We start from the raw sequence: 26,307 nt of genomic DNA on the forward strand, positions 1-26,307 counted from the left end.
CAGCAAACAAAAATGTGTTTGTGGACCGCCTGTCAATACTCCTTTTTCACCTGTCAATCATTTTGCTCGTTCTCATAGTGTTGTATTTGAAGTGGATCATTGAGGCTATGATTCATAATGTTTTTCAGTTGAGGGCGCTATTGTGCCACTATTGAATTTGACAGCCACAGAAACAAACAATGCTGCTCTTTTGCTTGGTTTTGGTCTCAAATTTATCTTTGGAGGGGGGGTTTTGGAACGAGGGGGCATGGCTAATTGAAAGGCTCAGTCATGTGGAAGCTTCAGAACACTAAAATCGATTACAGCACCTTTAAAGACAGAAATATGAAGCTTATTATTTTATAAAAGCACTTACATTAATTCTTCTGTTAAAACTTGTGTATTATTTGAGCTATAAATTTGTGTAAATCATAATTTTTACAGTCGTTTTAGGGTTTGCAGACATTACATCGTCATTGCAACAAAGTTGTAAAACTGGCTGTAACTCTACACACAAAAGGTTAGTAAGTGATTTTATCACACTAAAATAATGTTAACATGCATATTGTTTATGTCTTGTGGCTACACTTTTGAAAGAGTGAGTATTTTAATGTTCAAAAATTGTCCCCATTCTCTTCCATTGTAAGTTCCTCACTATAACCCACATTTTTGCTATTTTTAAAGAAAAGTCAAAATAAATTTTTTCTGGTAATCAATATTGTGCCACAAATGCTGTCGATTGAGCTTAACTTGCATTGAACCTGGAATACTCCTTTAAGTGTCTTGCTCAAGGGCACAATGTTGATAGCTTATGGATTGCATTCCGCAGGGTTCAAAACCAACAACTGTTAACTATATTATTACTATTTATAGACCGGTATTTTTGGCCAGGCCAAATAATTGGCCGACTGTGGAGGCGAGAGCATGGTGGAGCGTTCGTCTGGAAAGAGAGTAAGCGGTAAGGGTTCTCACCTGAGATGAATTGCTGGTAATTGCTCGTTTCTGTGTTCGCAGTGAGAGACGGGGGTAATAAAAGGGGCCAGTCCGCAGAGTGTGCAGAGAGAACCCAGCAGAGAAACTTTTCGTGTGTTGGCTGCTGCCATTAAATTGAAGCTTCACCGTTGTGCTCTAAGTGAACGTGTTTTATTTTGTATAAATAAAAAGTGACATTCCTGAGTTGGAATCGCCGTCTCCTGCTTCCTCATTTCATTGAACCCGTTACACCGATATTTGGCCATTTTTTGATTATCGGCATTGGACAATAACCGTGTTCACTTGGCCGGCAAACAGAAGTGTTAACTTTCCCTTGTGTCAGTTCCAAAATAGATTTGTCAATGGATAGTCAACACTTTCTGTTTTCAAGGTTTTTCCTTTTCAAATGTATGCAAATTTGTGTAAGTATTGCATAAAATAAGCGTTTGTTTCACTTTATAAATTTTGTGTATATCTGATTTCCTGTTGTTAAGTTGTATTATGTTTCGGCATTTAAATAGGTATTTACTGTATATCGGCCATCCTGCCCTCTAGATATCGGCGTCGGCCATTGAAAAACCCATATCGGTCGACCACCACCATTACTGCTAACAATAAATACCTACAACACACTACAACCAAATGAAAATGAATTCAATGTAAATGAACCTGATGTCTAGCAATATCTGTTAGTGTGTAATTCAGGCTAAAAATGCTCCCCAGCAATACGAACCCATGTTATCTCTTAGTGCACTGGCCTCAGCGTGGGAATCAAAGTTGTAGTTGGGCACCAGCTTCAGACGCATCTTAGAGTACGTCTCTGCACTCGATAGTTTCCATTTTACCTCTGGCTGAACCCTGAAACACAAACACTGCCCCTCAGTCCACCATCACACATACTACAATATCATATCTGAATATACAGCATCAGCGTATGCAACTGAACTTCATTAAAGGCCATTGCACAGCTCACTTTTATTTTTTAGCTGAATCACAAAGAATTGTCATCCTCAATACTGTTTCCAATACAATCTCAACTAGCATTTTAGTTTGAAGATCAGAAATGTTATTGATTGTAAGATATTTACAGCATGATTGAAGAACAACTTTAGTAGGTGTCATTACCAAATGTGTTAGTATATGATAATGTTAATTAAGAAACAACCAATTTCTCTTTATTATGCTAGCTAACTTGTTGTATCCTAATATTATACAACTTTTTTCTCCAAAAACTGGAAAGACATTACCATGACGTACTGTATAATTACCATCACACACAATCAACAATCTACACCATCACACATTATATTGAAGAAGTTTAATTTTTTAAGATTTCTAGTAGTCAAAAGTTCCCCTAACTTAGGAATCACCCTTATGCATATCTATAACATACATATCTCAACATAATACTGTATCCTCAATTAGTTCATTAAAATCTCATACAGACAATGACGATGATGGGAAATAAATAAGGAAGTTAGAATAATAAAAATAACACTTCAACACATCCTATTTAGAGGTTGATTTTAACCAGCACAGACCTGAGTGCCCAGGCTCCTCTCTCACTGCTGAGTAACCTACGGAGAGATTTCCAGTGCCTCCATACCACCACCTGCTGGCCGTTACTCATCTTCTGCACGCTGTGAAATCGGCTGTTCTCAGTACGCATGCGTTTTAGGTATGGGTCAACTATGAGCTCCTATGAAAACGACAACACAAACACTTTCTGTGTTATAACTGCATGAAGTAGTCTGTGTCCTAATCATCTTTGTTATTTTTGAGCTTCTGCAGAAATATTGTGGAAATATAATTCCTGCATAATTCATAATTCCAGTGTTTGAGCTGTATTTGAATTAATGGGTTTAACAGACACCTGAAACTTGGCTTTGCATTCGGTGCGGTCCTTGTCTCTCCTCTGCGCAGTGCTCATGAGGTCATCAAAACAGGAATTCCAAAAGTTGGACATCAGGTCGTGACTCTTCCCAAAAGTGTCTAGCTCATATTGCTGCATAGTGGGCTCCACCTAAAGGAATACATTATGGAGCAAATCTCAAATTATCATCTCTACTTAGGTAGGCCTATTATTAGGCAATATTCACTCTATTTATATACATATTTGAGATTTGATTTGATCTGTATTTTACACGTTCATTAAAAACACACACAACTCTTTCACTTCGTCTTCTTGCACCTAAATACACTATATGTGGTATAAGTATGTGGACACATCTTTCTGTATAATGGGTTTGGCTATTCCAGTAATTCCAGTAAAAATCCAGTACTGATTTTTAAAACCATTGGCATTAATCCCTCACTTTGCTGCTATCACTCTTTTAGAAAGGCTTTCCACTAGATGTTGGAACATGGATGTCCTAAAGGTGTTTGTGGCAGGCAGGAGGTTGGGGCCGGTTCGTGATGCTGCACACCCGGCCCCTAATCAGGCTAATCAAGCCTTCGAAAGGGATAAAGGCGACCGGAGGCGGCAGTTCGAGAGAGAGAGATTTACGGGCAGCTGCCCTGCATGTGTTTATGTTTGTGTCTTTTTGTTTTATTAAAAGATTATTTATATTGTCAAGCTGGTTCTCGCCTCCTCCTTTCCATTGAACTTTGTTACTCTGGTGCCGAAATACGGGAAGGAAGAGGGATGCGCCGTAGTTGAGTCCTTGCCACTACCATCTACCTCAACAGAGCAGCCACGGCCATCCGCTGGGGGATGGAGGAGCACGGCCACCTGAGAGCGGAGGAACGGACGCCAACCGCAAGGGGAGGAGGGGCTCCTAGCCAACTGCCTGGAGCGGTCAGGGCCACTGCCAGAGGCAGAGGAGATCCCAACTGGCCGCTAAAATGCGGCGGGGTCAAGAGAGGACTGCCAACCGCGAGCAGGGAGGGGCTCCTGGCCGACCCCCTGGGGCGGGAGAACCACTGCCAGGGGTGGGGGAGACCCCTACTGTCCACCGAAAACGCGGCGGGCAGTTCCGTCTGCCAGGGGCTGGAGAACTGCCTCCAACCTGCCCGGGGAGGTGCAGCTGTCGTCCACTAGAGGGTGGAGGAGTGGCCGAGGACCAGGCTACAGTGTATCAGAGAACCGGCGAGTATGTTTTTTTTTCTCTCTCTCTCCCCCGCTGTTGCTCCGTGCTGGCCTTTCCCTCTCATTTTTTAGTTGTTGTTGTTTTTCCCTCCCCTTGTCACCCTCCCAGGTCCGAAGAGGCGGGGATGACCTGCCGGCAGGCGGGGCCGGAAGGGGGGCGGGGCCGGGTCGTGATGCTGCACACACGGGCAGGGTTGTTGTTTGTAAGTTCTCACGTAAGTTGGAACGTAAAGTTCACACTAAAGGGCTTAGTAACTACTAGTTAGTTTGTAACTGTTCAGTGCTTAATTTGGTTGCACCACTTGTTCTCAAGGCAAGACTTAACTAGTAGGTCGTAAGCTCTCTGTAAAGTAATGCGTAGTTGCATAATATGACGTTTACCTGTACTATCCAATAAACAGCCTTCAAATTTGTACACAGAAGTATTAAAAAGCTGTGTATTTATCTCGTTACGGTTGATGTTCAAACCTTGTTTGCTCACGTAAGTGTCAGCTGTAATAAATTAAATCCCCATTAAAATACGATACATAATAAAAGTACATTTGATAAATACTATATTTGCTCTGTGTAAATAACAATAAATAGGAAATGTATCTAAAATATATAAGGGGTGATAAACAGGCTGGAAAAATAGACATTTATTAATTTTAATATCTTATAATATCTTATATTGACACTTGCACCGGGCGACGCACCCTGAAAACTGCACCGTTAGATCGGTTTCATACTGAAGAGCCGCTTAAAAGTTTTTTTTTTTTCTCTCTCGTAAATGTAAACGAGTGTAAATGCCAACATCATCATATATGTCGAAAGGATTGAAGCCGGTCATGCAAAACATGAGCTAATTGATGTCATTAAGTGAGTCTGCTTTTTTATTCCATCAGTTATTCCTGGTCGGAGGCTGCCGTAAATATTTAGTTTATACGGCAGCTGCCCTGCATGTGTTTGTTTGTGTCTTTTTGTTTTATTAAAAGATTATTTATATTGTCAAGCCTGTTCTCGCCTCCTCCTTTACACTGAACTTTGTTACAGTGTTCAGTTGGGTTCAAGTTTATAGTTCAACCATTTCTTTATGGATCTAGCTTTATGTACAGGGGCATTGCCATGCTCGAATAGAAAAGGACCTTCCTCAAACTGTTGCCACAAAGCAGCACACAATTCTCTAGAATGTTATTGTATGCTGTAGCATTACGATTTGCCATCACTTTACTGGAATAACCAAAGCTGTTAATTAGAAGAGGGTGTCCACATACTTTTGGCCATATAGTGTACACTTGGGGCATGGCATTAAAACATGATTTACTTCTAGATTCAAGGTATGGTAATACACCATGTGACTTGAATATACAAACAGTTCAAAACAGGGCAGATTTATAAGCACATGCTCTCATACTCCTTTGTCCACAAATCCTCTCCAGGTCTCTCCATCACGATGTCTGTTTAATTTAAACACACGGTTTGTTTTGGATTTGTGAGATGTGGGGAATAAATCAGGCTTTTTCCATCCTGAATTGGCTCTGGATGAGCAGCTTTCATCTCTACAGGGTCTAAATAAAGAGTTCATCACTACAATGGATGGGAATTAACTGTCAAAGTGCCCTCACATTAAAACAAACACACGTCCAGAGTGTGAGTTATTCACTCATGATGTTTTGGGGTCTATAACACTGGTACTAGACCTCTGGTAAAGGCAGTCAAATGACTTGAGAAAAGCTGAAACGAGTGAGAGCAAGTAAATGTATACTCTAAATGAGGATGAGGCCATAGGTTATTTCAAAGAAAATGGGGTATATAGTCTTTCAGGACTGAACTGTGTGTGAAATGATGAGCTTATCCTGTGTTTGACAGAGAATGAGAAGAGAGAGATCTATTTTTGTCTATCTGCATCCAAAAAAGGTAAGAAAAAAGCAGTTTTTAGGTAATATGCACTGACACTTATAAATGCCTCAGTGAGGTAAACAGTCTAACTGTGTTGAAGGATATGTCTCTTAAATGAATAATTCACCCAAAAATGAAAGTTCTTTCATCATTTACTCAACTTCATGTCTTTCAAAACCCACATGTCTTTCTTTTATTAATGGAGCACAAAAGGAGTTTTCTTTTTTTTTTTTTTGTTAATAGAAGAATGTCCAAGTTGCTCTTTTCCGTACAATGAAAGTGAATGGTGACTAATGCTGTCAAGCAAGATTTTCAGTGAATAACGACTTAAAAGAATATTCTGGGCTCAATACAAGTTAAGCTAAGTTGACAGCATTTGTGGCATAATATTGATTACCACAAAAATTCATTTAGACCCATCCCTCCTTTTCTTAAAAAAACAAAAGCAAAAATCGGGGTTACAGTGAGGCACTTACAATAGAAGTCAATGGAACATTCCTTTAAATTTCAGTCTGTTCCTCACACAAAGCTATCAGATGGCTTCAAAAGACTTGGAATACAGCGCTTAAGTTTTATGGAGTACTTTTATGCTTTTTTGTTGCCTTAAGACCAAAGTATCCTTCAGCCAGACGCACAGGACGCGTGACGCAAATGTCATCATCAGCGGAGTGCTCGAGGACTGAACGCTCACAGCATTTTTTCTACACTGAACACGTAGAACATGCATGCGCCTGGAATTATTTGCACTAATTAGTGGGTCCACAAGGTGGCAACACTCACCACTGAGCCATTGCAGTCTCGAAGAAGTGCTAGAAGAAGATGTAAAATAACAACAGTGGATGTGAATGTCAAGGACATGTATGTGAGGAGGTCAGGAGATACCTGCATTTTTATAACTTGAGTTTGAAGGACTATAACGACATCTTTATGTCAAAACTCCTGAAGAGAAATAGTCCAGTATCTCATAGCAGTCGTAGCGCGCATACGCCAACCACCCATTTTTTTTTAAAGGTGAGCGTTCAGCTGTACGCAGACGCTCATCGTTCATGTCAAAACTGAAGCATACTTTGGGCTTTACTATCCTATTTGGAACTTCAAAGTCCCTGGTCACCATCCACTTGCATTGTATGGAACAGAGCACCATTACCACTGTGCTAAACATCTCCTTTTGTGTTTCATAGAAGAAAGAAAGAAAATCACACAGGTATGGCACAAAATGAGGGTGAGTAGAGGATGACAGATTTTTTTATTTTTGGGTGAACCTTTCCTTTAAAGGGATATTTCACCCAAAAATGAAAATTCTCTCATCTTTTACTCGCCCTCATGCCATCAAAGATGTGTATGACTTTTTTTCTTCTGCTGAACACAAACAAAGATTTTAGAAGGATATTTCAGCTCTGTAGGCCCTCATAATCCAAGTGATTGGTGGCCAGAACTTTGAAGCTCCAAAAAGCACATAAAGGGAGCATAAAAGTAATCCATAAGATTCCAGTGGTTAAATAAATGTCTTCAGAAGAGATATGATAGGTGTGGGTGAGAGACAGGTCAATATTTAAATCTGTTTTTACCATTAATTCTCCTCCCTGCCCAGTAAGTGTCGATATGCACAAAGAATGTGAATTGCCATAAACAAAAAAAGAAGATTGTAAAAGTGAAAGTGGAGATTGATAGTAAAAAAGGACTTAAATATTGATCTGTTTCTCACCCACACCAATCATATCACCAATTCATCACATCTGAAGACATGAATTAAACCACTGGACTCATATGGATTACTTTGATGCTGCCTTTTTGTGCTTTTGGAGCTTAAAAATGTTATACCCAATCACTTGCATTGTGAGGACCCACAGAGCTGAGATATTTAAAAATCTATGTTTGTGTTCAGCAGAAGAAAGAAAGTCATACACATCTGGGATGGCACGAGGGTGAGTAAATGTTGAGAGAATATTCATTTTTGGGTGAACTATCCCTTTAAGTGGGGTGTTTGTGTTGTTTTACTGACGTGGTTCTGGTTGAAATGTTGCCACTCTGCAGTGCTGCAGTAGTTGTGGAGATCTTGGGCGAAGGAGGGGCTGCCGTTGGTGGCGGGCAGGTTGGGCAGCATCTTCTGAAGGGTGGTGCGATCTGCATGCTGGTCCAGCAGTGCACGGACGATGGGCACCAATGGGCTCAGCAAAGCTTCGATGCTTGGGTCAGAACCCGAGTTTGCAGGCCAAAGATGTGCACCAAGACGACCCAGCAGAAAACAAACCTCCTCCCAGGACAGACTTAACACAGTCTGTAGCAGACTGTGCAGCTTTAAACATGCCATCTCACACACCTTTGAGAGAAAAGGGAGGGGAAGAGAGAGATGGACAGAGAGAAGGGGAGAGGAAGACAACAGACAGATATTTTTTTTCTGTATATAAATATAATGGTTAGGGGGGTATTTGTGTTTCATGTTTTTTTCCATGTACAAACATTTTCTGAACACAAAAACACATGCACTTTGTATTGTGAAAATTATATAGTATTTTTTTTTTTCAGAATTCTGCACTTTTAATATATAAAGTATATAAAGAACATGACGCAGACCGGTTTAAAACCTGCGTCCCTATTTGCACAGCAGCTCTTCATATGTTGTGAGTTCATGCAATACCCACTGTGCCACTTTCGTAGTTATGTTGGTTAATACATTTTTTGATCCAAAGCACCATTCCAATGAATATATTCATGCCTCCTCAAGCCTTATGGTCATAGTCCAAAATTAACACTGTCCGAGCGCCAAATGTAAGTAAAAATATGCATGGGAAAAACAGCTAAATAAATAACTTGCCAGAGGTACTAATATTTGCTTAAAAAAACTAAGGCAACATCCAGCTTCATGGGCTGTAAGAAAAGCTAATGGCCAGCTAATTTTTGTAATATGGTATAGTTACAATATCACATCTTAAACAAAATTAAGGGTCTTTTTTCAAACATCAGTTGAAGTTGCAGAATTACAGCACTTGACATTGAAGGAAATAATCACAAGCTTAGCATTGTATAGGCTGACAACCTGCCTATATGATACAAACATGTTCATGTTTAGATAAAGAACAACAGGGCCGGAGTGTGTGTTCTCAGACTGACCCAAAGTAAGTCCTTAGTCAGTTTGACATAATCGCATGTGAGTGGGGATGGCTTTGTGAGTCTGGAGGAGAATGAAAAAAAAACACATCTGTCCTTATATGGACATCTGCTCTCCACTGGAATGAACTGAAGACATTTACAAAAAAAGCTATTTAAAACCCCAAAGACACATCTAATAATCCAGAATATGACTGCAAAAAATCTCAGCGTGTATATTCAACACTCCACCTGCAGAAGGGAATATAAATTGTCTCCAGTAACAGTTTCTTTTAATTTCCATTTGTTTGACATTGTTGTGGTTATAATCATTTAGTTCATCTCACATAATCAGCAGAAAAATGTTAAAGTCGCACTGAAGTGCCTTGAAGAGCCCTGTTCAATTTGCTGTTTTGACGTATTTCCTACTGAAACAGGAATTGGGGGGAGGACATGTCGAACGACTCATCCCATTTTTAAAAATAGTCAATAGGCTTTAGTTTAGGGGGCCTGGGTAGCTCAGCATGTAAAGACGCTGACTACCACACCTGGAGTCACAAGTTCGAATCCAGGGCGTGCTGAGTGACTCCAGTCAGGCTTCCTAAGCAACCAATTGGCCCGGTTGCTAGGGTGGGGAGAATCACATTGGGTTAACCTCCTCGTGGTCGCTATAATGTGGTTCTCGCTCTCGGTGGGGCACATGGTGAGTTGTACATGGATCCCGCGGAGAATAGCGTGAGCCTCCACACGCGCTAGGTCTCCGCGGTAATGCGCTTAACAAGCCACGTGATAAGATACGCGGATTGATGGTCTCAGATGCGGAGGCAACTGGGATTTGTCCTCCGCCATCTGGATTGAGGTGAGTCACTACGCCACCACGAGGACCTAGAGTGCATTGGGAATTGGGTATGCCAAAATCGGGGAGAAAAAAGGCTTTAGTTTATAGCCACACACACACACGCCTATGATGAGATGGGAGCCGTTGTGCCAATACAGATAAATGAGAAATAAGCGAGTAAAAAAATATATACATTTTTGAATCACAATACACCAAACATAATGATTAAAGAACATTAACTCGAACTGTACATCCCAAGAAATCTCCAGCCGCACAAAAATATATAAACTCCAGCCACTTGTCCTCACAACACAAACGCAAATTCTCCAATATCCCTCTTCCTTCAAAATGTAAAAATTCAAGCCAGCAAGCATGCAAACAGTTTAGTTTGGAGATAGGGAAGAGGGTATGGGGAGGGGAGCAACATAAAATATACCTGATCACCATGTTGTTTGCTAATTGCTGCGATCGTTCATGTGATTGACAGGTGGCTGGAGGGGAGGGGTTGAAACTCGTCTGGCTATTGGTCAACCTTATTGCCCAGCCCTCCGCCATGACATACGTCAGCAGAGAAGAGAATTTGTTGCGAGAAGGTTGGGCAAACCATTAAAAAAAATATATAATGTGCACAGTATACCGTTTATAGTAAAAACAGCAACATCCAATAAGAATATAAGAATTGTCCATTTTGAATTCATGGTGACTTTAAAGAACAAGAATTTCATAAATAACAATCCTAGAATCCCTGGTGAATCTTTGTGTGTGTGTGTGTGTGTGTGTGTGTGTGTATACCTGTGGGTTCTGCTGCTGCTGAATGTATCCAGTGATGATGCGCAGGCCAATAAGAGACATCTCTTTGAGTTCAGGGGCCCCTACTGATCCAGGGGTCGTGTGCCACGCCTGCAGCCTGTCCAAAAGATTCACCACCCCCTCAAAGATCTGCCATAAACACAGATGCTTATGTGATGTCCAGTACTGTGCAAAAGTCTTAAGCACATCAGATGTTTCACAAAAACATTTGTCTTAAAGAGCACCTATTATGGTTTTTCAAATATTACCTTTCATGTAGTGTGTTATATAGCTGTTTGTGAATGTAAAAAAGTCTGCAAAGTTTCAAAAATCAGTGCACTACAAATGGAGTTATGGACTCCCAAAAGAAAGAACCGATTCTGTACACCTGAGACGAGTTGTTAGTAATTCCAGACTTGTATTAACCAACGTATTACAAAAAAATTGGTAACAAAAAACCCGCATTGGCTGCTCGCGAACAGCTTTGACCCACCCTCAAACACTACACTAAGCGGTAGACCAATCACAACAGACTGGGACATCTGACCAATCAGAGTTGGCTCTCAGAAAGGAGGAGTTTAGAATGAATCCTTTAGAACGGATCATTGAACGAGTTGTTTTTGACACTGGAAAAAAAAAAGGTAATGCTGCAATTTAAATTATGATCAAACTAAAGCCTTTTTTGACCTAGGATGCATGTAAATCTATTGTATGAGACCTTTAAAACAAAATTATGCACATTTAAAAACCATAATAGGTGATCTTTAAGATGGTTATTTTATATCTTCTACTTTCAGTGTGTCAGTCTGAAATATACATTTTAGATTTCCAAAAATTCCTTTTGCAAATAGAACAGAATAGAAGAACAACAAAGAGTGCTACAACAGATGGTATGGCCCCTACAGAGCCCGGATCTCAACATCATTGAATCAGTTTGGGATTACATAAAGAGACAGAAGCAATTGAGACTAAATAGATAGAAGAACTGTGGCAAGTTCTCCAAGAAGCTTGGAACATCCTATCTGCCAACAACCAAGAAAAACTGTGTCCATGTGCACCTAGGAGAATTGGAGCAGTTTTAAAGGCACAGGCTGGTCACACCATATATAGGCCTATCGCGATGATTAAATAACATTTGGTCATTTGTTCATTTGGTTATTTGAGACAACCGCAATTACTGGGCATACAAATTCCTATCTCAATTTCATGCCCAAATAAGGGAATTTAAAGCAAATATACTGTATAAATTAACGCCATGAACAGCGCATTTGTGTGTCATTCAGTTAACTCCAAGTCCGAGCATCACTGAGCCGCACTAAGGAGGTCAACCAGCTCCTGTCCCGAAGAGCATGTGAAGCACTCTGTTGTGCGTGCTGTCAGCAGAGGTTAGCGCCAAACTCAATAAACTTTGATAGTGAACGCAAAGCGCTCCGGTTTCACTTTAAACAGTCGTATTATGGCAAATGTTCCTGGTTCATACACGCTGTGTTCATGACACACAGAGACACAGAGGGGGAGACGCACACTTTATTTCTGTGGAGTGATAAAATGATGAAACGAAATTTCAAAGGTTTTGCTTCAGGACAAATAAGGGCACGTGGGTTTAATCAGAGCATTAAAATAACATGTGAAAGTGAAGAAATTAGGAAATAAATGTTTTACTATTGCATAATATAATAAAAACAGAATATAAATAATAAAATATATTTTATAATTTATTTAAAAAATTATAAAATATATGAGTTCAAGTGTAAATGTTAAATTGACCACAACTAAAGTTGAACTAAAGTCTCTCCAAAAAGAGAGACATATTTTAAGTATTTAGGAGTATTTTGATTTTTAATACATTATTTTTCATGTCATTCATAAGTTTTTATAGCCTTAAAAGGAAATCATAATTTAGTTTATTCCTATTTTATTTAAGTTAACCTAAGTTAAATTTGTAAAAATTACTTCTTAAAGTATATGAAGCATACATGCAGAAAAAAGCACACCTTAAAAAATATGACAATTTATATGACAATGATGAAAGCCCTTAATGAGACAATTAATCGTCACAGCCCTAAATCAGACAATTAATTGTCATAATCGCAATTATTTGTTTTACAATTAATCGTGAGCCAAATTTCATAATCGTGACAGCCCTAACCATATATTGATTTAGCTTTTTACGTTTACTGCACTTTGTATGAAGTTAATCGATAAATAAAAATTATTCATGGCATTATTTTTGAAAACATCTTCACTATACAACAATTTTCACAAGTGTCTAAAACTTTCCTCCAACCTCTTTTGTCAAAGACTATGTCAGAGGAATAGGAGTGTGTGCGTTAAAACACAAATGATGGCAATGTTCGGAATACCATACTACCGTACTACTCTCACTATTTCTGCAGTTTATAGTATATGCGCACAGTATGCAAATTTTCTGTATGCATGGAATACTAGGATTATCTGCTACATTTTACTACAACATACAGCAGAGCATCCATCAACACAATGCACATGACTTGACCTTTCATTTCCAGTGTGACAAATGAAACAGAAATATATTAGATGCATTTTTTTTTCCAATTTCAGCTACAATCTCTTTCTTGACTTATTTTATCACACAACAAAAATGCAAAATAAGTTTTTATTAAAAAATATTATTACTTCACGCCTCTCACTTAACATCCATACTGAGATCATATGACAACAAATGAGTATAGTACTGTTTGAACTGTTAATCATTGCATAGTGCATTCTGTCTTACATACAACTATACTTAATAGTAGGATGTATACAGTGTATACTGCACAGTATTCAATAAGTAACATGCTAGTATTCCATTCCATTCCATTCCCTACCTTCTCACTCCATAGTGTTTGATTGTCAGTGCCCTCTGCGAATAGGAAATCCTGGAGCAGTCTAAGGAGGCGGAGTAAAGAAGGCACATATGGTAGGGACACACCCTGTGAGTCCCTTAAATCTGACAGAGACGACTCCAGCATCATCTCCAACAGACTAGAACACACAGACACACACAAAAACATGATGCAACCATAACCCTGTAACCCCCGAAACAGAATGTCTTGCTCTTACACAAGTGCATCAGACAGGCACACCCTAAGAGTTAAAGTACAGACAGACAGGCAGACAGACAAGTAAGATCTAAAGCATTAGTGCTTCAATCTGAGCTTCTGACCTGCGTTTGATGTCATCAGGTGGCCTCACCAGCTGGCAAGATGAGCCAAGCTTGGTGAGAACAGAGAAGACTTGCCCCCTTTCTCTCCATATCACATCCTCAGAACCCTCAGTGCCACTCCACAGCACAGAGAACACGATGTTAGTCAGTAAATTACATAACTCCTCCTCTGGAGCCTTATAGGAGATATAGAGAGACAATTTTAACTTAGAACTGTAAAATATAACTCATAGCACTATAAGATTAAAAACTAGACTTTCACATATCTAGAAGACAATTTCAGTGGTGCCTGTGCATGCAGAACTTGCTGCAATTATTGCTATGTGGTTGCTAGGGTGTTCTGGATCATTGCTTGGTAGTAACCAGCTGGCCCAAGTGAAAAGTCTACAGGATTTCTTCACCTTTTTTATCATCCACCATGTGAAAATCTTGAGTCCAAGTGCTTTGTAAAGCAAAACCACACCTCGCCTTAACGAAGTCGCATGGTTTGAGGTGTCATTCATTCATAATAATTAAGGGTTTTATTGTAAATAATATTAGTGAATAGTAAATATAGTAAGTAAATAATAATAATAGTGTAGTGATAGACTATTATATTGTCTATATTTATTATATTGATATTTGGCCATTTTGCGATTATCGGCATCGGCCGATAACCTTGTTCGCTTGCCATACTGCTAGATATCGGTATTGACCATTGAAAAACCCATATTGGTTGACTACTCTAATAGTGCAATAATTTGGATAGTATTTGTCCATTTTGCGATTATCGGCATCGGCCGATAAACTTGTTCGTTGCCATCCTGATAGATATCGGTATCGACCATTGAAAAACCCATATCGGTCAACCACTCTAATAGTGCAATTGTTTAGCCAATATTTGGCCATTTTGCGACTATCAGCATCAGCCGATAACCTTGTTCATTTGCCATCCTGCAAGATATCAGTATCGCCATTGAAACACCCATTTCAGTCGACCATATCTGCAATTGTAAGGGTGCACTCGTGATGCTTTCCTTAGCAAACACTGCTAATAAACATTCACAAAATGTAACCTTGAATACAGCACACAAACAACATCCTCATTCCAAGACTTCTTAATGATGTAAACAGCACACCTGGCACATTGTTAACTTTGACATGTTTTTTTAACCTTGCTTGTCATTTTGTCTTGGAATTATGTCCTCAGTCTGTTGTTTTGTCATCTGGCTCAGGCTGTGGAGTATGTACCTGTGGGTTGGACGTGTTGGAGATGGTGTCTGTAGGTGGTTCAGTGCTGTAGCTTGTGTCGTCCAGAACATTGGACAAACTGGAACTCTTGCGTGGTCTCATCCCTGGGAAGGCTTTGTTGTGCTCCAGAGGAGAAGGGGTCTCTGGCTGACTTCCTGCAAGGGTCTGAGGTCCTTTCTGAATGCTAAGTTCCAGCTCAAAGGGTGAGCTGAAAGGCGAGAGCGGCTGATACACATTCTCCTCTTCCTCCAACAGGCGGGACGATGATGGAATGTCCAAAGTGCTGGACAATGTGGACGAACGACTTCCTTGCTCTGCCGAGTCAAACGGCTTGAAGTGGAGGGAGTCATTCTTGAGATGCTCAGTTGATGGGGGCGACTGCGAGAGGTCGGAGTAGCCCTCAGATGCATCCTGAGCTGTGTCGTCTCCCTCATCCTCGTATTCCTCCTCGTGGCGGGCACTGAGGGAGATGTAGACGTTCTGCCGGGTGTCTTCACTCACACTGTCCTCCCGACGGAAGACGGGTCTGGACAGAACGGGGTCCAGCGAGGTGGTGGGGCTGGATATGGAATTTGATTGGCTGAGAACGCGAGACTCGTACGATTCTTTGATGTAGAGTTTGGTGAGAACGTCCTGCCACCCAGGCTGACGAGCGAGCTGCTTTACATACTCTTCATTGGAATAGATCAAATGGAAGAGCTACAGGGATGAAAAAAATAGAGGCAGAATGAAAAAAATTTGCTGGAAAATAGACTTAATTGAAACAATGCATTCTGAAAGACCTATTCACACCATGGTCGAAAATCTGACCAGTGGAAAAGCAAAGTTTTTTTGTTTTATTTGTAGGACAATTTCCCCCCCATTTTTTCCAGTCAATATTACTAACAGATCACCACAATTATAATTATACAGTGCTATTAAATGGCTCTCTGGAATACTTCATTCTGATTGGTCAATCAAGGATTCGGCAGTCAAATATTTTTCTTTATTACATGGCACTCTGGAATACTCGATTATGACTGGTCAATGGCCCAATCACAGTCTCCTTTCTAAGTGACTCACCTTACGACAGATATCTAGTCGAACACTGAGGTCGGCGCGATGGGACAGGTACGCCACAGCCAACAGGTCTCTGAAATTAGGAACAGGATCTGCACCAAACAGAAAACAAAACATCCCAATCACCACCTATGCAAGCTAAAGCATAAGTTGAAAATCCCTACCCACCTATTCTTCAGTTTACCTGTGGCGAGCACCTGCTCATAGAGGCAGCGTACAGTCGTCATCGTGACGGGGATGTCTCCAAAGGAGCAGACCAGGCCGAGGTAGCCGGAGTCCTTGAGTTTGATGCGCTGTTTACTGCGCTCAGGAACACGCTCACTCTTCAGGACTTTATACATGACCTGCAGCAGAGCAGGAGAGCTGTGCTCTTATCATACTCTAATCACAACAAATGGAATTGCAAAAATAATGATTGTTTCCAAACATGTTTCCAAACATTCCTACTGTGCTGCCCCTGTTCCGCTGTAGCCCTAAACCCCAGAAGCGAATTAGTATTTTCGAACCATGGGTTTCCTCTGGAATTTCGGATGGGTTTTTAGAATAGCAGTTTTCGATTTATAAATAAAATATGGTCTGTGTTTAATATCAAGCTTGACAAATGGTTGTAGTTCTAGCAACTTGGTAGCACACAGCAGCTTCAAAATTTATGATTGAGGTATGACTGTGTGTTATTTATATTGTAGAACAAAACAGTACATTTTCCTCAAGCAATGTTAGCCAGATCTTGGTTAACCTCACACCATTGGTTGAGTCAGAAGTTGACATGTTGAGCTGTACAGTTGTTTAAAATTGACTATAACTTTACACAGAAAAGTTTAGTAAGGGATTTTATCATGCTAAAATCATAACATGCATATCGCTTATGTCAGGTGGATATACTTTTGAAATAGTGAATATTTTAACGTTTAAGGATCAACCCCATTCACTTCCATTGTAAGTGCCTCACTGTAACCCAGCTTTTTGCTTTTTTTAAAGAAAAGGAGGGGCAAGACAAAATAATTTTCAATGGTAATCAATATTATGCCACAAATGCAGTCGATTGAGCTTAACTTGTATTGAACCCAGAATATTCATTTAAATTAATTGCATGCGCTAATGGGTTAATTTGGACAGCCCTAAAAAAGAAAAAAAAATGACACACATCTCCTTTAAGTTATGGTCAAGAAAATAATCCAGTTATTTTAGTGGGTTTGTTTTGTTGTTGTTGCTCTCACCCTGAAAACTCTCTCACGGGCCTCATCACCAAAATTTGGTTTGAGCAGCAGACAGTAGAGCTGCTCCACCCCTCGCTCCAGAAGGACAGTCACAGCTTGCTCACGTGGAGAAGGAGAACTCCTCAATACAGTGTGCAACACATCCAGAACACTGATCACCTGCAGAGGCAGACAAAACATTCTGGGTATAGTTGGGAACAGATGAAAGGCTGTTTGCTCTTTAAAAGGTGCACTCAGCAATTTTCTCCTCATTAAAAAAGTTAATTTCCTAAATAAATTAATTGTAATTTTGAAGCATATGTATAAAATCATGACCACTCACATGAGATGAAGACTCCCGTCATATCAGTAAGTTTATAAAAGCAGTTTGACAGTCTCATTCTAGAGAGCATTTTACTGAATATTAATCATTACTTTTGTTCTATTTCCAGGAAGAGACAAACTGTAATTTTTTTATTTGTATATATTAGTAGTGTCAGTCGATTTCAATGGCGATTAATCGCATCATTTTTTATAGTTAATCACACATTTTGAAAGTGCTGAAATGTAACTCTATATGTATTTCTTTTCATGTCAAAATACACTAATTTCCTTCTTAGGAAAGAAAACAAAACAATATGTAGCAATAATGCTTTATTAACATTTAACATTAACATTTAATGTTTCGCAAAGTGTCCTAAAATGTCTCCAATTGTTAAAAAGCCTCTCCAAACAAATAAAACATACTAATTGCACATATGTTCTAATTACACATGCAAACACAACAATGGCTAAAGGTTTGCATAGCATGCAGACGTGATTTTAGTAATGAGATTTCATCGAATGAGCTTCATTCTGTGCCATTTGAGTCATCACTGAGTCTGTTTCATGTATTTGGTGCCATCTCCTGGGTGCCATATGTAATCGCAGGGGATGGTCACATGACTCTCTGCCCAAATACAGAGGCTGGTTGTATTCTACTCTTTGAGAGCTTTCCAACAACATCAAACACATGGCTATTTGATGAGTTTGATGTTTTTACCAATTACAATAATATGTACAGTGCAAAATTATTAATAAATTATCAAAACGGAACACTTCTGATTTTTCTGCAAATTTCAAAGCACTTGTTCAGTTTTTGTCATAATGCCTACATGCATTATAAAGTAGAGCTTCTAAGTTTTAAAACAATACTTATTTTGTATTGGTTAAGACTGTAGTTATTAATATTTTGATGATTACAGGATTAAAATTTTTTCTTGAGGGCCGGCCCATCCGTGCTTAAAGGGTTAACAGTAAATGTGTTAATCGTGATTAAGAAAAATTAAGGCATTAAACATTACTGAATCCCATGTGTTGCATGTTAAAGGAATGTTCCGGGTTCAATACAAGTTAAGCCCAATCGACAGCATTTGTGGCATAATATTGATTACCACAAAAATGTATTTCGATTCGTTCCTCATCTTAAAACAAGCTAAATATCTGGGTTACAGTGAGGCACTTACAATGGAAGTGAATGGGGGCCAACTGTAACGTTAAAATACTTTTTCAATTTTACAACTTTGATACCATGACTATGTAATGTCAACAAAGCCTAAAACCCTAAAATGACTGTAAAATGACAATTTAAACAACTTTACAGCTCAAATAATACACAAGTTTTAACAGAAGAATTAATGCAAGTGCTTTTATAAAATTATAAGCTTCAAATTTCTGCCTTTAAACCCCCAAAAATTGGCCCCATTGACTTCCATCGTAAGTGCCTCACTGTTACATCGATTTTTGCTTTTTTTAATGAAAAGGAGGGAAGAGTTGAAATAAATTTTTGTGGTAATCAATATTATGTCACAAATGCTGTCGATTGAGCTTAACTTGTATTGAACTTGGAACATTCCTTTAACTTTGACAGCTCTAGTGTATATGCTTAAAGTTATTTTTTTCAACTTATAGGAGTGCAATAGCATATAAATGGCTTAATGTTAAAAAAGTGTGTACATTTTCACGTCAGCAAATAGAATATTAAGCTGGGATAGAAGGATAGGAAGTATTTTAACACTTAAGATTTACACACATCAGCTTTAAGTGAGAGTGTGCTTTCAGTGTGCCTGTGCATCACCTGTTGCTCGTCCTGCACTATAGTAGCATATGCTAGTACACTGTGAAGCTCCTCAGCAGTTGGAGACTTCAGAAGATCCTTCAACAGAGAGAAAAGAGAGATCTGCACCGTTCGCCTTTCATCAGACAAAGGACTGCCGTCCTTTTCCGTACTGTGAACATAAAAAACAACACTTAAAAACATTATACATCACATCAAATCTTAAAAGTACATTTAAGTTCTAACCACACCTGTAGTGTGTCCGAATCGAGTCCAGGATGTACTGAACACCATATTTTCTGCGGGTCTTCAGCTTGCCTTCATTGATGACGGTGGTTAGGTACTGCACATGACCTACCAATCAACACAAATCCAGACTTTCATATATTTAACACTGAAATACCAACATATTCACAGTCAAAGACAACAATAATTAACAGCTTGAGTCAACCGGAGTGTTGGTGGCGTAGTGGGCTAAAGCACAAAACTGGTAATCAGAAGGTTGCTTGTTCAATCCCCACAGCCATCACCACTGTGTCCTTGAGCAGGGCGCTTAACTCCAGGTTGCTCCAGGGGGATTGTCCCTGTAATAAGTGCACTGTAAGTCGCTTTGTATAAAAGCGTCTGCCAAATGCATAAATGTAAAATGTAAATGAGTCTGAGATATTAGCGAGATTGGGAGCTATTTAAGGTTGATTCTAATCTCAAGAAGATTAAGTATGACAAATCACCACTGGAGGACAGCAAGTGCTGAAGGTAAATACTGTTAAGAGCATATGACGAGTGTTTAAATCTGCTCCTCATCAGTTCTCTTCAACTGACAGACAGAGCACTTACTGTGGGGTGGCTCTTTGGCCGAGTTTATCACTAGACACCCTTTGTGAGCAGTTTCAAAGATCAGTGAGTTCCAATCAGTGGTGTAGTCGGGCAATACGCACGTATACAGAGTATGCTTACTTTTTTCCCAGGGCTGTTTGCATATAACGACTTCTAAGGATCAATATTTGCATATACCATCGGTATACCCACTTGTTTTGCTGCTCCAGAAGTCCATGATCTACTGTCGTGTTAGCTTCCCTTTAACTGTATTAGATGTTTTTTTTTTTTAAACTGGAGATTCTTTGTTGTAATTGGTGCATTATCACTTGAATTCTGCCATACCCTGCCCCTGACAACCGATGTCACCGCCAACATTGACTGAGGGACTGAGAGTCACCCTCACGCTGAAGCAGTATCAGGTAAAATTAATAAACAAAATAAGCCAAACGTCCTGTAAAATAAGGAATCATCCCGTAATTAAGAGAACAAATTACGTTCCGTATGAAATCCATACACGATGCCGTTTGTCCCATATTTAACGTATCTAGCTAAAAATAATATTTATTGACAAATTATTATATTAGTATTATATGAAAATAGTATATGTGAATATATTGATAAATTATGAGTTTTAATGAGCTAGTTATCTACTTCCCTGACGAAAAAGGCGGGTAGAAAAATAAATGTAGGCTACAATACTTGTTAAAATACAGTGTTTCCCATTAATTACCTAGACTGTGGCGGTCTAATTTGTCCCGCCACAGTTTCATAATGAACTGAAAATATTTTTACACTTCTCATAATAACATAAAAGATCTCTAACGTTGTGCTTTGCGCCGTTGCTTTGGAAAAACATCTCTCACTCCCAGCCATTCTCAAAATTACTACTAGAGCACAAAATTGTTTACAAGAGCACCAAGTTCTTCATAGACCTAGCTTCTTAATTTTGCTCTCAAAGTGCACCAGATTGATGCATTTAACTTTAAAATGTACAACATTTTCTTACAGGGGACCATGCCCCCGGACCCCCCTAGAGGGTCCTAGGTCCACCCACCACAGTCTCACAAAATCCTGTGGGAAACACTGAACCATCACCATAAAGTCAAGGATATGCACTAAACATACAAAAAATTTTATTAGATTTTATTAACTTCACTAAAATATTAGTGAACTTGGCAAACTAAAAACAACTTAAGTTACCTTGCTGTTGGCAAATTGACAATCGTGAGTCGCCACATACTAAAGCTATTCCACCAGCAAGCTTGAGAGAGGTTGAGTACGGTTAGCTAACCATGCCGAGAATTCCGGGCCGAGAACGGTGTATTAATGTGCCGTGCCGAACTGTGTTCATGTGGAAATGCTACTGTAACTGTTCCGTACCATGCTCAGAACCAACCTGATCTCACAGTGAAATCAGAATGAGTAGGCCGACTTTTCTTTAGCAACAATCGGTATACATTGACCAAAATTTAAAACACTGCCCCCAGTGGCCAAAGCGGTAAGTACTGTAGGGCAGATAGACACGTGAAAGCTCCATTTATGTCCAGGAGAGGTCGCCAAAAGCTGGTTGGTAAGCGAGTTCTTTTCAGCTGCACAGGATGTAATACAATGAAGAGGAATGCATATTTAATTGACTCTACTACCAACACAAATCCAAACCTAAACCTAACCATCAGTGTTAGGAAAAGGAAAAGTTTAAAAAAGGAAAAAAGCAACCTCCAAATTGCGCTTGTCACCGATTATGCGAACATGATTACTTCCTGGTTTCAAGCCAGTCTCCGATCCTGGGTCTCCCATGCTGCTGACGTGATGAGCACCCAGTCTCTCCACAAGGGAAGGTAAACACACTGGAGCCGATGCAAACATGTCTGACGATGGCACTTGTCGGTGAGTCGGCATACTGTCGCTGATCCTAGGGTACCGGAATTTATGGAAATAGTATGCTGACATCTTGTTAGATCATGATGTCAGAACCGTTCAGCCCGATGGTGGAAAAGCGGCTATTGTTTCATTGTGTAATTATTATTTGCATAAAATTCAAATGAGTTGAATAAATGATTATTGCTTTTTGGATGTGTTGCATTTATTGCTTTTTTTACCCAGGCAGACAGCAAAGTGGCTGTGGCTCCAGATTCGGAAGTCAAACAGCAGGTACTGGTACAGTTGTGATAAGAGGGCATTGTTGCCCTCGTTGGACACCTGCTTGAGCAGGAACTGACAGGCCGTCAGCACGCTCATGTCCATCATCCTGCTGGGGACCTGGAGAACAACAAGAATGCAAGACAGAAGTTAATCAGGAAGGGTTTGTATTTACGTTTGAGTCAGTAGACATTGAGTGGATTGCTTTATCCATAGTGACTTACACGTACACATATTTAAATGTCGGTTCCCCAGAAACCACCTGAAGTGTCTGATTCAAAGGCACAATGTTGATGATAGCCCATGGATCACTCCTTGGAGGGGCTGAACCAACAACCTTTCAGTTATGAGCCCAGAATGCTACACTGCACCATGCGTATTTGCTTTTAAATTCTCAAACAGTGTGTGGGAAGACTCTCTTCAAAGGAATTTAAAGATCTGTTGAATCAACTCATAGCTGATCTGAGGCAGAACTGGTCTCACTTTTAATTCACTGAACAATGCAAGTCACTGCTAAGCTTAATGACTTTAAAGTGCATCAGAAATATCTCTGAATCTATTAGTCTGTCTGAGGCTCTGTGAACTACAGCAGCTGTTTAATTACATGCTTCTGAAGTTCACAGAACTTCACTTTGATCTTTGCCTAAGAACCAGTGGGCGATATAACCAATATCAAATATGACCAAACATTGAATACGTATTTATATCAGTATACAAATTGTATATGATGATATTAGTATTTCATACAATATAATTTTTTATGGAAATTCAGCAAAACAAATATTTAAATATATAATAACCATGTGGTAATGCCCACTTTCGGATAATCCAGTGAATTAAATACAGAAGGCAGTCAACCAAAATGATCCTCGCCATGGCTGGTGTCTTGTAAGAACATCGTTGGTCTGTGTTTGGTATTATACCTACTAAGTATTTGGTCTTATATTTTTATGTTTAAACAATTTCACACGTGTCTCCACAAAACCCTTTCAAATATTTTATGTTAATGTTTATTAAAAGCAAGTGTCTGTCTGCGCTGACATGAGATGGGGACGGGAAGAAAAGTGGGATCAGGAAAAGGTGAAATCGAACCCGCATCACAAATAGAACCAACACCACAGACCGATGCTCTACTGATCACACCACTTTCCATCTATAGCAAATATTAACCACTAATAAAATACTACAACAGATAATTAATAACAAAACATGTAACCTACAGTTTTAAACTGCATGCAGTTTCTGGTTATTGCATGTAGCCTAAAAGTCAAACGCATGTATTGAGACAAGTATTATACAAATAATACCTTCCAGCCTCATTCATGTGATGGAAAATTGTGATTATTAAAATATTTTGCAATATTTCATTTGCTAATCATTCTGCTCAATGAAGAATTATTCTGTTCAATTTCTTTTGTTTTGTTTTTTGTCAGGAGAATACAACATATGACAATGATATATATCTAAATTAATTAATTCACATTTGACAATCCTGTTTAAAAATAGAAAATATGGGCTAGCCAATCATCACATTAAAAGCAAGTACAGACTCAGAGTCTTGACAGTTTTTGGAAGTTACAGTTGTTTTAATATGCTGCCTAATAATGCTCGCTCATAATCTCTGTGCATATGTATGCTCTAATGAAACAAATAAATGGAAACAAGCCTCCGATGTGTGGGCATGACATATATTTTCACATTATTTCATGTTTCTTTCTCTCACTTGTAAATTAAATCAGTCCAGCCGATTGATAGCTATGTGAATATATCAAACACTATATAAATATTACAGCAAAACCTCAACCAGTTGATACATTTCTACCGTTGCATGGTATACCATCATTCCGACACCCAGCCCTACATCAGTGTATGCTGCTTTCACACAATCTAAAACTTTTCTTTGTATTAATTAAAAATGAAATGTCATGCAGACACAGATGTTAGAGCCATGCTCTTTTTTTCAGTCAGCAAATACTAATGCTTACGTCAGACACTCTAACCTTGCTAATTCATTTTTTTATAAGATCCCCAGCACCACATAAACCCTTAAAGGATTGCAAGATGTGTTTCAACAGGAAGCTCCGCCTTGATGTCACATACACCAATATATCCTGCTAGACCTCCAGACGCTCTGTCTATTGACCAAAGTGCGTGTGTTTGTGTGTACTTGACTACATAATTGTCCCCAAACATGATCTACAGGGTTCCAGCTCCTTTCGACCAAAACATTTGCATGACTTTTCCAGTTGTTTGTGATTATTTAGATTCACTACAGAAATTTCCAGGACTTTTCCATGATAAATGGACAATCGATCAAGCAAATAGTACTTATTCAAATTCTAAAAATGGAAATAGTTTTCTTTTAGGGATAGTGGTAGTCTATAGTAATTATTGTTAGCTTTGCATGAGAATGGAAGAAGTCTATTGTAAGTCTCCATTTAGATAGCTAAATAAATGTGTGCGTGTGTGTACCTTGCTGAGCATAGCTCCGATGATGGGCGGCCCGTGGCACTGAAGCAGACTCTCCTGATTGGTTGGGTGATTGCGCAGCATGTTCTTGATCATCAGCAAAGACGCTGCCACACTGTTCTTCTCTAAACGTCCCTCTAACACACACACACACATACCAGAAGTCAGTTTCAGTTGGGAAACACAACATAATTGCAACAGAATTGTTTAAAAAAAATAAAATAAAAGATAATGGAAATACAAGAAAAGTAGATAGAAACACACATATACTTGACTGCAGCCTGGCAAACACACTTACTGTATACACAAACACAATTCCATGAATCACTAACTCTAAATCTTACAGCTAAATCATACACAGTCAGAAAATATCAATGGTGACTCATACTGTAATTACAGAAAATGCAGATAATTTTTGCAAAGCGGCTCTTAATAACCCAGACACGATGTTAATGTTTCATGTTGTAACATTGGGCAGTGGAACAGCACTAAGCTGAAACTTAGTTATAGAGATCTGCAGCAATATTTGTGCGTTCATTCAAAGAGCTCTACACATAGAGTTGTAGTGATACAGGTTTGATCCACATTTTATGACATTTTTATTCATAGAATATAAGAAACAGAGCAGGAAATGAGAAGGAAACATGATCAAGAAATCTGACAAGCTGGATTCAAACTTGTGTCACCATGTGAGCACCACAGCTCAACTTGACAGAGCATGTTGCTAACTGCTAGGCCACAGCTCTGACAAAGGATCATGTCTAGATGGCAACTATTTTGCTGCGAAACTCTTTTGGGATTCTCCTGCAGTGGTTTCAGCAGCACAATGTTCACCATCTAGACAAAACCCTGATGAAGGCAGGGCAAATTTTGTATGAGATTTTGAGCCAGCAGAGTACTGACCAGATGACTTCCCCAGTGGCAGTAGCATGCCGGCAGGGCCCCTGGAGGATGTGAGCTCAGGCCCAAGAAGATCTGATGTCTCCTGACCAACAGTCTCACCCTGCTCCAGTAAACACACTTGCTCCAGCAGAGGCAGGAGAGCCCCCATGCCACCCACTGAACTCAGCACATCCTGAACACAGGACATCATAGTAAACACGAATACAGACACATAGTAAGTACAGTATATCACATACTACTGTGCATTCAGGACAACAGCATATAATTAGCAGTTTCTGTGTCTACAAGGTTGTATGCGCCTAAATGGGCTGTTCTAGTGGCATGTGTTATCACACCCATTTTCCAGCATTAGTAATGTTTAACCATTGTTTGATAACAGTACTAAAATCATCCTGCGATAATGCAGGATAATGAAATTCAGTGAAGCATACACACCTTGATGTCCCAGTTAACCACCCTGTGACCAGTCAGCCTGCCATCATACAGATGATTAGGTGACAGATCTAAGCAGATCTGGCTCTTAAAGGCCTATGAGACAAAGTAATATGGACAATCCTTCAATTTAGGGCCTGTAGGCAT

At 39.4% G+C, this 26,307-nt stretch overlaps 1 protein-coding gene across 2 annotated transcripts in view; it reads right to left on the reverse strand.

The window, feature by feature from the left end:
* LOC127452800 (neurobeachin-like protein 2) overlaps window positions 1-26,307 on the reverse strand; it is an 88,558-nt gene that overhangs the window by 16,915 nt on the left and 45,336 nt on the right. For both annotated transcript variants that reach the window (XM_051718521.1, XM_051718522.1), the window contains exons 17-33: window positions 26,164-26,256; window positions 25,729-25,900; window positions 24,829-24,962; window positions 22,317-22,476; window positions 19,650-19,752; window positions 19,420-19,570; window positions 17,325-17,483; window positions 16,292-16,451; window positions 16,111-16,199; window positions 15,049-15,747; window positions 13,819-13,994; window positions 13,481-13,637; window positions 10,635-10,781; window positions 7,920-8,237; window positions 2,825-2,974; window positions 2,493-2,650; window positions 1,685-1,809 (exon numbers count right to left, since the gene is read on the reverse strand). In XM_051718521.1, the coding sequence (XP_051574481.1) occupies window positions 1,685-1,809; window positions 2,493-2,650; window positions 2,825-2,974; window positions 7,920-8,237; window positions 10,635-10,781; window positions 13,481-13,637; window positions 13,819-13,994; window positions 15,049-15,747; window positions 16,111-16,199; window positions 16,292-16,451; window positions 17,325-17,483; window positions 19,420-19,570; window positions 19,650-19,752; window positions 22,317-22,476; window positions 24,829-24,962; window positions 25,729-25,900; window positions 26,164-26,256 (3,151 nt within the window). The remainder of the gene's footprint in view (window positions 1-1,684; window positions 1,810-2,492; window positions 2,651-2,824; window positions 2,975-7,919; window positions 8,238-10,634; window positions 10,782-13,480; window positions 13,638-13,818; window positions 13,995-15,048; window positions 15,748-16,110; window positions 16,200-16,291; window positions 16,452-17,324; window positions 17,484-19,419; window positions 19,571-19,649; window positions 19,753-22,316; window positions 22,477-24,828; window positions 24,963-25,728; window positions 25,901-26,163; window positions 26,257-26,307) is intronic.

This window comes from Myxocyprinus asiaticus, chromosome 15 (assembly GCF_019703515.2).
Source record: "Myxocyprinus asiaticus isolate MX2 ecotype Aquarium Trade chromosome 15, UBuf_Myxa_2, whole genome shotgun sequence".
In the NCBI taxonomy this organism is placed as follows: Eukaryota; Metazoa; Chordata; class Actinopteri; order Cypriniformes; family Catostomidae; genus Myxocyprinus; species Myxocyprinus asiaticus.